Raw genomic sequence first — 15045 nt, forward strand, 5'->3', positions numbered from 1 at the left:
TCAAGTCAATCAGGTAAACCAAATTCTAAAGAAGGACAAATACCTTCAAGAAGAGAAAGGATAAGATAGTGTTTCCATTCTTTGAAGATTTTGGCACAACCTAATGGCTTCTATACAACTGAGAAATCTGTTTAAATTTAACACGTTAAAAAGGCCCTTTCCAAAATATTGCAAGTTTGTAAAATGTAACATTTTCAGACCCAGAGAGTTCATATTCACTAAGAATCCCTTCCCCACAGGCACCACCTCTATCTCATGAGAAAGAAAACTGGACAAAAATGGATCCCTTGAAGAGTTCCTTTGGGTACAATGGTTAAGAAGATGACTTACAAATGGCTGCAGAGACAGGTTCAACTCTCCCTCATTTCTCATTTCTCTGGTCTCTTCTCTCTGGTGATTTAAGATGCCGATATGACACAGTTATTGGTAAAAATTAAATTACTTTTCAAGAGGAAACTCTCCCAGAACACAGTGAAAATACACCAATGCTGGAAGAAGGACAGATACAAAACCATTCCACCATTCATTGGACTGAAACAAGGACTCTACATTAGCATCCATCCCAAGTAAATAGCAAAAGAAGGTCAAGAAACTCCCACCAACACGAACTACAGAAATGATGAGCAAAATTGTTAACAAAAATCGATCCCTGAAGTCAAGACCGTAGGAATGTCTAAGGTCAATCTGAAGTGGATAGCTTTCTCTACTCCAACTACAAACCTACATGGAATAGCCAAACAAGGTAACTACCTCAGGAGCATAGAGATCCCTTCTGTAATGCAAATGGGTCCAAATGGTTCAAAGCTAAAGGGTGATCCAGAGAATCTGATCCCAGCACCTCTGATTCTGTTTCTTTTCAGATATAAAATATCAAAAATATAGCTATACCAGCTTATAAAATCAGGCCTTTTTGTTTCTTTGTCACAAGCTCAAAATTACCTATCTTTGATGCTTCTTTTTTTTCAAGTTATGTTTGCCTAATTTGTTGGCTTTCTTTTCCACTCGTTGTTCCTTGCACTCCTCTTTTATAGCTTGCTTTCTTGCTTTTTTATCTTCTTTGCTTCCATTTTTAGACCGTGGTTGGACAGATACCTTAGGCAGGTCACTTCCATTAATCACCTGCATTCATTCAACCTGTTTTGCTGTGAGACCTTTCTTAGGTAAGACATTGAGAGGTATTCCAGTTTTAGAAGAAAGGTGGATTTGCTTGGGCTTTGGCTGATACTTGATAAGCTGTGGATGGTTGTATAAATTAGAGTATGTGCTGCAGATGGATTTGGTGGCAGGTCTTGGTCCTCAAAGCATTCAAGGGTATTCCACTTAACACAATTCCCTGCCTTCTCTTTAAAGTAGTCATTCAAAACTTCCTGCAGGTGGCTGCCATCCAGCTGAATGGCACCTTCCAACTCAGCATTATCCAGAGCATCTTTGATGCTTCTTAAATGCTAAATTTGACCAAATTATATAGTTTCTTACATTCTCCATTGTAAAAATTGGCATTAAAAAACCCTTTTGAGTCAGGAAAGAAGAAATCTGTAATATAGGCACAAAAATCCTTAATTCCCCTTATAAGAAGTTCATTGAATGAGTTCAATATAATATATAACATAAAACATAAAGTAAGATACAGTTCCTGCCAATAATAACTCCATATATTGGGGGAGAAAAATAAACACATGATTCTAATATATAACTTACTAAAAAATTAACAACAGGAATTCAAATGTAGACTAGACGAAGAAGAGAGAAGTGGGACCTGTGGCTTCTCTGATGACTTAGCTAAGGCAATCAGATCAAAATGAAGTTTGATGATTAAACAGGACAGTGATGGCAACAACTAGGTTGAAGATATGTTCCTGGTTATGAACAAAGGTAGGCAGGCTGAATGTGGCAGTGACACAGGCCTTCTCAGCCACTGAGATGTTGAAATAGATAGTGAACATTCAAGACCAGAGTGGGCTATATACTATGTGCCTGGAGAGAGAAAGAAGGAAGGAGAGCGAGGGGAGAAGGAGGGAGGGAGGGAGAGAAGAGAGAGAGAGAGAGAGAGAGAGAGAGAGAGAGAGAGAGAGAGAGAGAGAGAGAGAGAGAGAGAGAAAGAGAAAGAGAGAGAGAGAGAGAGACCAAATGGAAGGAAGAAGGAAGGAAGGAAGGAAGGAAGGAAGGAAGGAAGGAAGGAAGGAAGGAAGGAAGGAAGGAAGGTCAAATCACATTTTATGTATGGATAAAAGAATAGCATAATGAAACTTATTAAAACTGTTTAAGAAAAGGCCAAGAAAGATATGGAAGAGTAATGGAAGTAACAGAGGGGTGAATTTGAAAAGTGATTATATATATATATATATATATATACAAGTGGTATAATGAAGCTCTTTTGTACAATTAATATATGCTAATTTGAAACATGATATATTCTAAAAAGAGTAAGAACGCAGATCTTCATTTACATGGTAAGAGAATAAAGAAATTAAATATTTGCCACTGGGATAAGCTGAAGGGCAAACCTACACCAGATACTTAGTGTTTCCAAGTTGAAAGACAAATATCTGTGCCACAAATATCAGTCCTATTTCTCCATTTAAAAGCACATAGAAGAAAATACTTGTTATATTTTTTTCATTCTGCCCAAACTTAATACATAGATACGTTTATTTTGGAACTAGCCTTAACACTTAGATTGTTGCTTACAATATTATCCTCTATGTAGTGATTATAAGCCTTGAATATCAAACTCTCCATATTTACTGGCCATCGGTCTCCCCAAAACTAGTGGATCCTGGACACATTAAGATGACTACAGTGTCAACCAGGATGCTGTATATATAGGTCTTCAGAAGACAGGATGGGAGAAGAGTCATGGCATGAGGAACATAACAGTCCTTTGCAAAGCATGTTATTTTCCTGTCGGAACATCCAGGTCGTAGCTGTGGTCCTTGTCCACAAGAGCAACCTTCAACAGAGGGGAATGTGAGCGGCCTCTCCATTCTTCCATGGCTAGAAGTGCAGGCAGCTTACCAAGGTTGACGTGACCAAAGTCTGGATACAGATGGAAGTCATTTAGGTGGATGTTTCCACTAGGGGTACCCTTCATAAAACCTTCCACTAGGGTCCTCCACAAAACTTGCCAACTTGAATCCAGAAAGGAATCTCCCTGGACACATCACTAAATCACCAGCTCTTTGGAGGGCCAAGTCCCTGTGCTCTGTCAAGACCCTACTAGGTTCATTTTATGAATCATTGATAGCTGCTCTTCTTTCCCTCATTCACCAGTAATTTGTACAGAAACTGCCATACATTTGGGGCTCTCCCTGACAAAACGGCTCTTAATATGTTTTCCTTTTCTTGACTAAAAAAAAAAACTTATGGTACTTTGTGGAAAGATCAATAATACCACTGAAATTTCTTTACAAATATTACACGGGGATCTCATGTAACTGTTTGAAGTACAAAAGAAGTGACTGTGATTTGGATTAAGGTTATGAACAAAAGTACCAATAGAGTCGATGTTCTCCAAACTCTTTGTCTGTTGCTTGCAATACACCCTTCTGATTTGTCCCTCACTGCTGAGTAAAATAACACATCTAGAATTTTGCTCAAATGCTAGGTACTCAAATGCCAGGTTCACACCTGTGATCCCAGCTGCTCAGGTGGCTGAGACCTGAGGATTCTGGTGTGAAGCCAGCCTGGACAAACAAATCCAAGAGACTTTTACCCCCAGTTAATCAGAAAAAAGAAGCTCATAGTGAAGATATGGCTCAAATGGTAGGGCACCAACCTTGTTCAGAAAGCAAAGCAAGAGAACAAGGTCCTGAAGAGAAGAAATTTTCCCAAGTAGATGGCCGGAAACCATTTAAGCCATATCTGCTGTGCACCTATCAAATCAACCTGGGCATATGACTTAATGGTATCATGTCTCCTTTTCCTTACTTATAAAGAGATGTTAATTTTTTATACTTAGTAAGAGAGTAAAATAGACTAGTATTACAAAGTCTGATTCCAAGTTTGGCTCAAATCATTATAAAAGTTTGCTATCACTATTATCATACCTGGTCCCAAGTTTCTCCTTTACCTAGAGAATTAAACCATATCAGAGGTTTTTTTCTCCTAGTGGACAAACTAGAGACTTTGAAGACATCCTTAGTAACTTCTCATCATGCTCACCTCCCTCCTGTTGTTCTCACCCTACAATCTGTGAATTTTGAATTCTATTTAATTATAACTACTAAATATCTCTCAAATCATTTTTTACTTATATCCTCCTTGACAAGAATGCACTTCAATTACAGTTCTCTCTCCTGATCTATTTTGAACATATCTCCAAAGATCTTCCTTCCTCCCACCAACTTGACTCACTTGAGGCCTTTGGGATAGAAACACTACCATACCAGTCTTGTTTCAAATATTCCTATGACTTCTATATCACCTCAGCCAGGTTGGCATCTCAGTTCCTCTGATTAAGTCTAGTACCATGATCAGAAATTCCAATTTTGCATATCTCCAAGCTTGGTTCTGGTATTGTTATTTCATAGGCCCAGAGATAATAAGTACACCTGTCAGTATGTTTCACAAAGTCCTAAACATCTTACAGACATTTCTGAGGAATATCATCTTTCCCCTTAACTTTGTTTCACTGAATTGTGCCTTCTTCCATGCTTCCAAAGTTTTGCATGCAGGGCTCCTACAATGACACCTTTTATGTCACATGTTCTTTTTATTTCACTCCTGACCTCCCTCCAGACAGGCACCACTTCATAAACATGTAACCTGTGTAGCCACACAGAGTCCATCCTCACCACAGGATTTCTACTCTTGATTTAATGCAGTTATCATCACACTGAATTTCTTAATAATTGTCAAACAAGGGTCGCCTCATTTTCATTTTGCACTTGTCCCCACAAATTATGTACTTGCCCTTGCCCACTCAACTGTGAGAGCCTTAAAAACAGAAGCTGTTTGTTAGTAACTAAACAAAAATGTCCTTGGTTAGCCAAGAGAACTCCTGGCACAGAGTACAGGTTTCTTAAATATTTATTGAGTTCATACATGAATGGATGCAAGGATCAAATAAAATATCTCATAGGAAAGGCGTGCAAGTGAGTTAATTAACTGTGAAGAATAGGCATTTATGTACAGAAAAGAAGGAAGCCAATTGACAGATCTCTGGGATTATTGATCATTCCAAATAAATAACAAAATTGTCTAATTGCACTTAAACTATTCAAACCAATTCCCTGCTCTTCTTGAAATAAGAAATCACAAGTTACTGGTGCATTCAATTACATTGTCAAATACCAGACTGTTTGTGCCTTATTCAACAGGTACGGGGCTTTATTCAACAGGTAATGGGGAAAGTGGGGGGGGAAGTCATGGAAAGGGGAACTCAAGCTATGAGTTCCCTGTTCTCCAGAAACAATTCAATCTCCCATCTCAAGAGTTTATATCAAAGATGAGTTGACTTCATGGGAGTTCTGCCGCAATGAATCAAGAATAAAGACATCAGACTTGGCCAGTGGCCCAGCTTCCTGAACACTTCAGCTGACAAAATGTCTCAGTCTGAACACAATTCCTCCACTATGAGATCTGCGGGTTCACTAGTTAATATTGGCGACCTACTTGGAGGTGTTCATGAGGCATAATAAATAAGTGGCTCCAAAGTGGGGGAGGGGCTTCTGCTGGCCTGTGTTGGAGAAGGAAGACGAAAACGACCAAGTCAGCATCCAATTGGGCCAAAATAATTGGTGAAGGACAACTGTCCCCCCACTCATGCTTATGACACTGGAGTTTAGTGTGGGCCAGAACACACACCACCTCCAGCCACACATCAACACGTGTGAGTTGAGCACTAGATTCTTCTACACGACCTCGAAGTTCAAATGAGACTGGCTCTTCTACATCCCAGGCTTGTACTTGTGTGATATGTAGCATAACTACATTAAATATTTACCAGCATTACACAAAACACATTGTTTCCCACTGAGTTCCCTTTTCTTTTCCCTCCCATGTACAAATACGAGAAATGTATCATATTTATATCTGATTCATTTGTTTGTATCAGGCATCATGGGAAGACAGAACTTAAATTATTATTTCTAAACATACATTTTTTAAGTTTCTCTTCATTTTATTCTGTTAGTTTTGTTTATTTTATGTTTTTGTATGTGCATATGCCAGTAGTAGGACTTGAACCCAGGGCCTAATACTTTCACTTGGCTTCTTTTTTTTTTTTTGTACAAAGCTGAAACCACTTGAGCCATATCTCCACTTCTGGCTTTTTCCTGGTTAATTGAAGATAAGAGTCTCTCCATTTTCCTGAGACTATCCTCAGATTTTGTCCTCCAGAATAGCTAGAATTACAAGTGTAATGCACAAACACATTGCTAAAACATGCAATTACTAAATTAAATTAGTAACACAATTAAGAGATACTCATTTAAAAAAAGTAAATAGCCTGGCACCAATAGCTCATGCCTCCGCTACTCAGGAAGCTGAGATCTAAGAATTGCAATTGGATGCAAGCCTGAGCAGGAAATACTGTGAGACTCCAATAAAGTACCAAAAAGCTGTAGTGGAGCTGTGGCTCAAGTAGTAGACTGCTAGCCTTGAGCAAAATACAAAAACTCAAGAACAGCACTCAGTTCCTGAATTCAAGCTATAAGGAGACACACACACACACACACACACACACACACACACACACACACACACACAATATAAATGTCAATGTGCCAATAAAATATAAAAATATGTTCAACCTCAAATTCAGAGAATGTAAAACTAATATAGCCATGAAACATCATTTCTACACAATAGATTAGCCAACATTAAAAAAATTGATAATGTTCAATGTTAGCAAGTTTAGAAAAGAAAGTAAATAATCTTTAAAAAGGATTGTTGCTCAGAGTAAGTTGATACAGTAACAAACTCTTGGGAATCAATTGGACATTATACACTCATCTAAAGTTTAACTGTAATCAAGGCAAATAGCTCACATCTGCAAGTCTTACTATCCAAGTGAGTGAAGTGTGAAGGATCACATTTCAAAACCAATGTGGACAAAAAACTTCACAAAACTCCATCCCCAGTTAGCTAGCAAAAAGCCAGGTTGAGAGCATGGTTTCAGTGGTATAATACTAGCCAAGCAAGCTCCAGGTTCTGAGTTCAAACTTTAATATCACCAAAACGAAGATAAAAATGTTTATCTCCTTGGAAGAAGCAATGCCATCCTATGAGCCTAAGGAAATAATCTGATAAGTCAATACACACACACACACACACACACACACACACACACACACAGCCAAAATACAATTAAGAACAACATAAATGTACAGACTGAGAAACTTAATACAGCACAGTTCATTCAAATATAAGTTAAACATTGAAACAGCTGGGTGGTTCAGTAATTACCAAATAGCAAGATATCCATAGTATATTTTTAACAATAGTAAGAAAGCCAGCTTTAAAAAAAAAGGACTACAAGTGAATAGTTCCATTTTTTGTTTAAAAAAAAATTCTTTGTAAGGAGGTGTGTACATTTTTAAAGAACTGATTGTGGCTGGTTGTCCTTTAGTTTTACTATGATGTATGGTACAAACAAATAGGTAATAAATTGTCTTTGGGCATTTTTATCAGAGGGAGGAGTAATGAGGCAAGAGAATACCCAAGGGTGTAATGGTAAATATTTAACAACTGGCTCAAGTGGGACAGGATGGAAGTCTTGCCATACTGACAGATTCCTGTGACATGAATACTACAGACATTATTTGTTTAAAACTACTCATGTGTTTTGACCAAATAAGGAGTTGGGGAAATATTTGTATGTTACATAGTATTTCCATAATATAGAAACAAATATACTTTTAAGAGTATCAATAATATTCAAATGGAATGCAACTGTATATGTAAATGGCCATGTTAAATTGTAACTCCCTGGCACACCCATTGAAAGATAAAGATGTTTAAAAAATGTGGTGTGACAAATATACAAATAGAATGTAGGATTATGGATGCATTTTTGCAAATCTGGAAGAACAGTCATCAATATGATAACAGTGATTACAGCCAGATGTAAATGCGGACACATATTTCCTTCATTCTTTTGTGCTTTTCACTTTTTTTTGCCTGGGGCTTGAACTCAGGGCCTGTCCAGTATCCTTGTGCTTTCTCAAGTTGAGTGTTCTACCCCTTGGGCCACAGCACCACTTCTGACTTTCTCTGTGTATATGATATCAAAGAATCAAACATAGTGCTTCACGCAAACTAGGCAAACACTCTATCACTAGGCCATGCTCCCAGGCCCCTTCACTTAGATTTTTACAATGAATTTGTGTCACTTTATGTCACTTATGTCACTTTCGCTCTTCCTGGCTAAAATCTCCATAATTTTTTTTTAAAAAATCAGAGAACATTACTTTTACGCTCCTCCAGAAAGCTTCTGATTTCATTAGTGTGAGCAATGTTTATGTCAATTACATATTTGTTCAGTCTGGGTCTGATGAAATCAATGCTAATCTTTTAAAGGCCTTTCAAAATAGAACTATGCCACATCTGAATTCAAAAGACTATGAGATTGGATAGGGAAGGGGGGAAAACAAGATGAGGGGTGGGGGTGGGGGGGAGGGAAATGGGGACCAAGACATGAGAAAGGGTATCAATGTACGTGAATTAATGTACCTTCTATCTGGCAAATATAATGTAACCCTTCTATTAATTACAATAAAAAATGTATGAAAAAAAGAAGATATGGTACTTATACATAATGGAATTCTATGCTGCCATCAGAAAGACTGGCACCGCCCCATTTGTAAGAAAATGGAAAGACTTGGAAAAAAAAAACATATTAAGTGAAGTAAGCCTGATCCAAAGGAACATAGGCTCAATGGTTTCCCTCATTTGTAATTAGTACACCTCTAGGACTCTCCTAGCAGAGGACTGAACTAACTCAAACCCTAGGAACATAAGGTCATATAGGATGAGACTAAATGAAAGGATCTCCAGGATATGGAAACAAGAGCTTTATCTTGTGTAATTGGTTTTCATAATGTACTATGCTATTTCTCTTTTGTTGCTCTTCGGTTAATCTCCTATTATTCCTGTATCTGACTTTGTTACTTGGTACATTGTATATATGTTTCTTTGAAGGGTGGAAACAAGATGATTGGGAGGGAGTGGGAGGAGGGAAATGGGGACAAAAACATGAGAAGGGGTACCTGGCGAATGTAATTGTAACACCTCTCTATATACATTATTCCAACAATAAAAAATAAAATAAATTACAAAAAAAGACTATGAGTTCTCAGGCAATGTGCTTTGCAAAGAAACTGAGTCTCAAGATAGTTGTTTTCCTAAAATGAACATTACAGGCCAGACACAAGGTAACTCAGCACCTCTCCACTTATAAATAATCTGGAAGGTCACTTTCATCTCTACCTTGCATTGTCCTTTTAACAAATTCTTTCCTCCTTTGACTCTTGTCTCCTTTTCAATTAGCAAGAGTAATTTCAAGTCAGCAAGTGATACTCTTTCATTTCTTATATTCTATGAAAAAAGATTCTATTATTCTACAATGGAAGATAATCCAAGTCATCTAAGAAATTAAATGTGCAAATATTTATAAAGCAAGTAAAACTTAGATGTGGCACATTTCTAGTCAATCTTGACTTGCAAAAGGGGATTTATTTAGGATTCAGAGGAGAAGAGACAAATTCAAGAAATGCCAATGATAAGTAACAGAAGGTGATGCCCTCCATCTTGTTATATCAGGGGAGGACATGAATTCTGTACCATATCTGAAGAAAGAACTAACAAAATATCAGTGAGATACATCCGTATGCAAAGACCCGGGGCTCCACACTTTAGTCTGTGTGGCATTCCAACAGTTGGACTTCTTGTCTGATGCAAACTTAGATAATCAAGTGTGTGCAATCAATTCTGCCATCCCTGAAATGGAAATTGATCACAGTGGAAATCAGTAACTAGCCTAGAAAATACTTGGTCACTTGAAACTCAGTGTAAAAGTATATAGGATTTGTCTAAGCTGTCTTGTTACTTTGTGAAGCTCACTGTTGTGAATGAGGGATGAGAGACAGAGCAAGAAGGGGACATGGTGGGAATCCAAGCACCAGGCAGGTGGCCAGGTTTCTGCGGGCAGAACAGGAGAGCTGAGTGCATACTAACGAACACTGCACCTCTGCTCACATTACTGGCCCATTGACTCCTCCCCAGAAAACACAGTGTCCCTTCCACAGCAAAGGCTCTCCCAGCAGGCCTGCAGATGCATACAAAACTAGGATGATGCCCCTGATGGATGGCCTTGGTGATGTTATGAACAACATAGCTTTGCTAGGTTCGGGAAATGGTGTTAGTTTCCCTCGAACTACAATTATCTTCAGATGACTTATAATGACATTTCCAAGACAGACTATAGAAAAGTACAAATAAGTAGCCAGTAAAAGAGTGGGTGTGCTTTAAGTGAGCGAGGGAGAATGTGAATTTCGAAGCAACTCCCACTTTCTGGCAATAGGGTTCAAAGACAGGACACAAATTTTATTGTAATATTTGAAGTAATGAAAACCATTTCTCCCGAGATAACCCTGCAGATAAATAAGAATGATGACCAGCACACATTCCAAAAGTCTTCTGGTGACATTTGTACAAGGACTGGAAAGCCAATTTCACTTGATAGACAAATCCAAAGACAGCTAAAGATATGGCTAAGAGAGCCATCTGAATTAAAGTGCCTATTAGTTCTTCATAATTTTTTCCAGCTTTGATACAGAAAGGGATCTACTCTTGAAGGTCCAAAAAATGTTGTTACTATAGGAACAAGTAAGCAGATTAGACTTGAAAGACCAGTTTTAGAACAAAGAATTTAATAGTCAGGACTCAAGCAATTAACCGAGAAAACATTTTAAGTAAATATCTTTCGGGTTTGTTATTTATATATTAACTCCAGGAAGATAAAATGCTATTATAGAATGAGAACATCACATTTTAGCATTTTAATTATATCATTACTGACATAAAAGACTATGTTACACAATTAGCAGAAAGACCTTATTAAGCATACACATACATCTAACTTTCTGCTGATTACATTGTAATTGAGAAATATCACTTTAAATTCAGCAAGACCAAAGAGTTCTCTTTGATTTTTTTTCCAGAGCTCCCAAGATGGGAACACATCTAAAATAAAAGAAACAATGAACAACACAAAAGTTTTCTTCAACAACTATTAAGTAGGGTACTACCAGGAAAAATGTGGAAGCAAGAAGAAATGTGTATAGCTGATAATTGTTAATATTTTATGTGTCTTCCCTGTCCAACAGTCTTGGCAAACAAGATCTGTGAGAAGAGTAGGTCAAAGACTCAGTCTCCATGGTTGTTCACTGTGGATGTTCTGGGTCCTAGCAGCACTCTACCCCTCCCATCTGAGACTGCTGAAATTACTAGAAGTTTTGGACAGAACTTTCTATACTGATGAGAATCAGAAACGAATTATCAAGTGGCATTGTACTTCTCTCCCTTTTGATTTTTGTTTAAGAACAAAACAATCTTGATAAGATGATTACAATGTTTTCATTCTAGCAACTCTCTCCTGTCAGAAGTTACATTTATGGGACAGAGACATTTCATGGCCATTACCAGCTCATGTGATTCCAGAATCAAAATGAGAAGAAGAGAGTGTGAGTGAATGTGTGAGTATGTGTATTTGTAAGTGTGTGTGTGTGTGTGGGTGTGTGTGTGTGCACGCGCACAGGCTAGGGAAAGGGATGAAAAGAGAAGAAAGTGGCTAGAATCTTACCATCTCGTTCTCTTCTCCTTCATTGAGCAAAGCATGCTGGCCCTTCTCAAAGTGGTCCCCCATGAAAAAGTTAGTTCACTCCTTCTTGCCTGACCCTTCTGAGCAGACACTTCCAGGACGAACTCGCCGAGCCACCTCTGTACCCCGACTGGCTGAAAGAGTTAATGACCTCCAGGTTACAACTCCTTCCTTGAGCACACACCTTCTCTCAGCAAATGACAACACTTAGCCAAGCGAACTCCTCCCACGAATCTAGGAGGAATTTCTGGCTGCTTCTTACTTGCTGCATTCTCTCAGAGCAGCTGTCTCAAAGCAGGCAGCTCCCATGCCGATGGTTTTTGTACCCAACTTACAGGGAAAGAGCTTTTTGCCTGCCCAGTGCTTGGCAGCATCGACATCTGACTTCAAATCCAACCGGACAATGAAGAGTTGGCAGGATCCTTCAGAGAAGCAGGGACACAAACTCCTAGGTCACTTGCCTTATTTTCAGGAGCTGAGGAGCTGGGGTAAGGGGAGGCTAACACAGCCGCAGATTTAGTTTGCTTAAGAAAAACTTCAGTGCATAGATTTTTAATAGTACCTTCATTCATTTTGCTTACAAAGCGTCACAATGATCATTCATCTCCTACAAAGGATATTTGTAATCACGTTTCTTTGTGCGTATAAAAAAAATTCTTTTTAACTGTGTATGTGGAATTAGGTTTACTTTTTTGAAATATGCAATTAAAGAAAGAGCAAAGGTATAATCAAACTATTCTAAGGAGTCTGATTCCACTCAAATATTAGCCATTAAACCTTTAAAGATGACAAGAAATAAAATATTCAAATAATTCTATAATGACATTTGTGTTTGTATTTTGTATCACATTTTATTCACTATTATTTGAGCACTGAGACTACAAAAAGTCATCAAGTTATATTTTCCACCCTCTGGCTGATGTAGGAATTCAAACACACAAACAAGTATGACAAGAGAGAGAATTGTTTGTTTGTTTATTTTATTCTAAGAGTTGAAACATATGCCTAGGATAATTATCAAAAGTGCAAATATGATATAGAGATATATTTCCCTCCCTTGGCTATGCAGAAAGCCTGGATTCACCTGCTTAGCTACAGAGGGCTGCTGTATGGTCCTGAAACTTGGGAGCTGACCTTTCTGGTAACATCTGGCAGAAATGTTGAGGAATGGAATGAGAGACTTGTAAAAGCAGGTTATACGGTGCTCTGACCAAGAACTATTGGTGTTATTAGGTAGACTAGATGTCCAATTTGGGAGCAGGTTAGGGTTTGAAATTTGTGGGGACTGTGTCCAAACTGGGACTTTACTTGGTAATAGTTATGGGACTATTGTTATGGGCAAATGACTCCATAATACTCTATAGCTCACACATAAAATGATAATGATGACAACAGAACTTCCCTCCTGAAACTGGGTTTTGAGGTATTGAGCACCTAGAGAGTAGGAAGTGCTCAATAAAGGTAAATGTTTTCAATTTCACTGTTTCCACACACCATCCTTCAGATTGGGTACAGCTTTAGCACTTTAGCACTGACAATGCCACCCTGACACAGCACAGTAAACATAAAAACATAGAAACAAATTGTGCATGTGTGTGTGTGTGTGTGTGTGTGTGTGTGTGTATTTCTATGGTTAAAACTTGAGAAAGTGGTAACGTATAAATAAGATAAAAATAAAAATGACTCACACCTCTAATCCTACCTTCTCAGGAGGCAGAGATCTGAAGATCACAGTTCAAAGCCAGCCCAGGCACTAAAGAACATGAGACTCTTATCTCTAATTAATCACTAAAAGTGGGGAAGTGGAGCTGTGGCTCAATGAGTAAGGTTGTAGCCTTGAGCTGAAGAACTCTGGGACAGCACCCAGGCCCAGAGTTCAAGACCCATGACCCACAAAAAAAAAAGATTAAAATATAATAAACTTGCAGCATAATTTACCATAACCAAGTTATGGAAACAGCTCAAATATATATACAATATATATATACATGTTACTTACATTTATATATATTGGTTATTTATTTACACATCTGTGTCTATACACATAAAATACAACTGTAGAGCATATATAAATACGTGAATGTATAAATTATACATAAATTATGAATCAGTTAAACAAAATATAATACATATATTAAAATTATAAATATAGTAAACTTTCAGCACAGTCTACCATAGCTAAGTTATGGAAGCCGTCCACATTACATAATAAGTGTGTGTGTGTGTGTGTGTGTGTGTGTGTGTGTAAATACAAAGTGAACATCAGGAAGCTGAAACAAGTTTGGAGGAGGCCAGAAATTGGTACTAGAAGGAGGGAGGGATGAATTAAAAAGCAAACAGGGTACAAATAAAGCCAGACTACTCATTGAACCTATGTGATAAAGGAAGTAGAAAAGTTGAAAAGAGTCTGCAAGAACAGGAAGATGAATGGGGAGAACAATGGAAGAGGAGACTAGAGAAGAAGCACTGAACAGGGACTTGGAGTTTGGCCTGGTGGTAAAGTGCTTGCCTACCATGCACAGAGACCAGGGTTTGGTTCTTCAGTACCACATATACAGAAAAAAGCCAGAAGTGATGCTGAGGCTCAAGTGGTAGAGCGCTAGCCTTGAGAAAACCCAAGGACAGTGCTCAGGCCCTGAGCTCAAGCCCAGGACTGGCAAAAGAAGAGGAAGGGGAAGAAGAAAAAGAAGAGAAAGAAGAAGAAGAAAAAGAAGAGGCACTAAACATATAAAAGCATTTGTTAAATTGTAACCCCCTAATACAACCTTCTGAATTTTAGAAATATATATAATAACTAAGTAAACTCATTGTAATATTATTTACATTATTATAAATAATAACTGTATATAAATGTAACGATTAGGTTTTCTATTTTATTTATTTTTGTGCTAGTACAGGGACTTGAATCTAAGTCTCATATTCTTACTTGGCTTTTTGTTCAAGGCTGGTGCTCTACCACCTGAGCCATACCACTACTCCAGCTTTTGGCTAGTTAATTGGAGACAAGCAACTCCCAGACTTTTGGCCCAGGCTGGCTGGGATTTCAAAAACTTCCAAAAGTTATAATTCCAACTTAAACAAATGACTGAAATAAAATTAACACTTTATCGGAAGGTGAAGCTATGAAGATTATGAAGTTTCCTTTAAAAGGCGATGAAAATAAGATAGAATGGTGATGGCTTAGCAACTTTGTGACTCTATTAAGACTCATTGCGTTGTAGATC

The 15045-nt window shown here is 37.9% G+C and overlaps 1 protein-coding gene and 1 pseudogene across 3 annotated transcripts in view; both read right to left on the reverse strand.

Annotated features, from left to right (window-relative positions):
- Positions 1–11941, reverse strand: part of Atp13a4 (ATPase 13A4) — a 119789-nt gene extending 107848 nt beyond the window's left edge. For all 3 annotated transcript variants that reach the window (XM_090343988.1, XM_090343993.1, XM_090343995.1), the window contains exon 1: positions 11804–11941. In XM_090343988.1, coding sequence (XP_090200114.1) covers positions 11804–11866 — 63 coding nt within the window. In that variant the 5' untranslated portion in view covers positions 11867–11941. The remainder of the gene's footprint in view (positions 1–11803) is intronic.
- LOC150069138 (protein LTV1 homolog pseudogene) lies at positions 909–3091 on the reverse strand (annotated as a pseudogene).
- Positions 11942–15045: the final 3104 nt, after the last annotated feature.

This window comes from Megascapheus bottae, chromosome 1 (genome assembly GCF_031878675.1).
Source record: "Megascapheus bottae isolate mThoBot1 chromosome 1, mThoBot2.hap1, whole genome shotgun sequence".
In the NCBI taxonomy this organism is placed as follows: domain Eukaryota; kingdom Metazoa; phylum Chordata; class Mammalia; order Rodentia; family Geomyidae; genus Megascapheus; species Megascapheus bottae.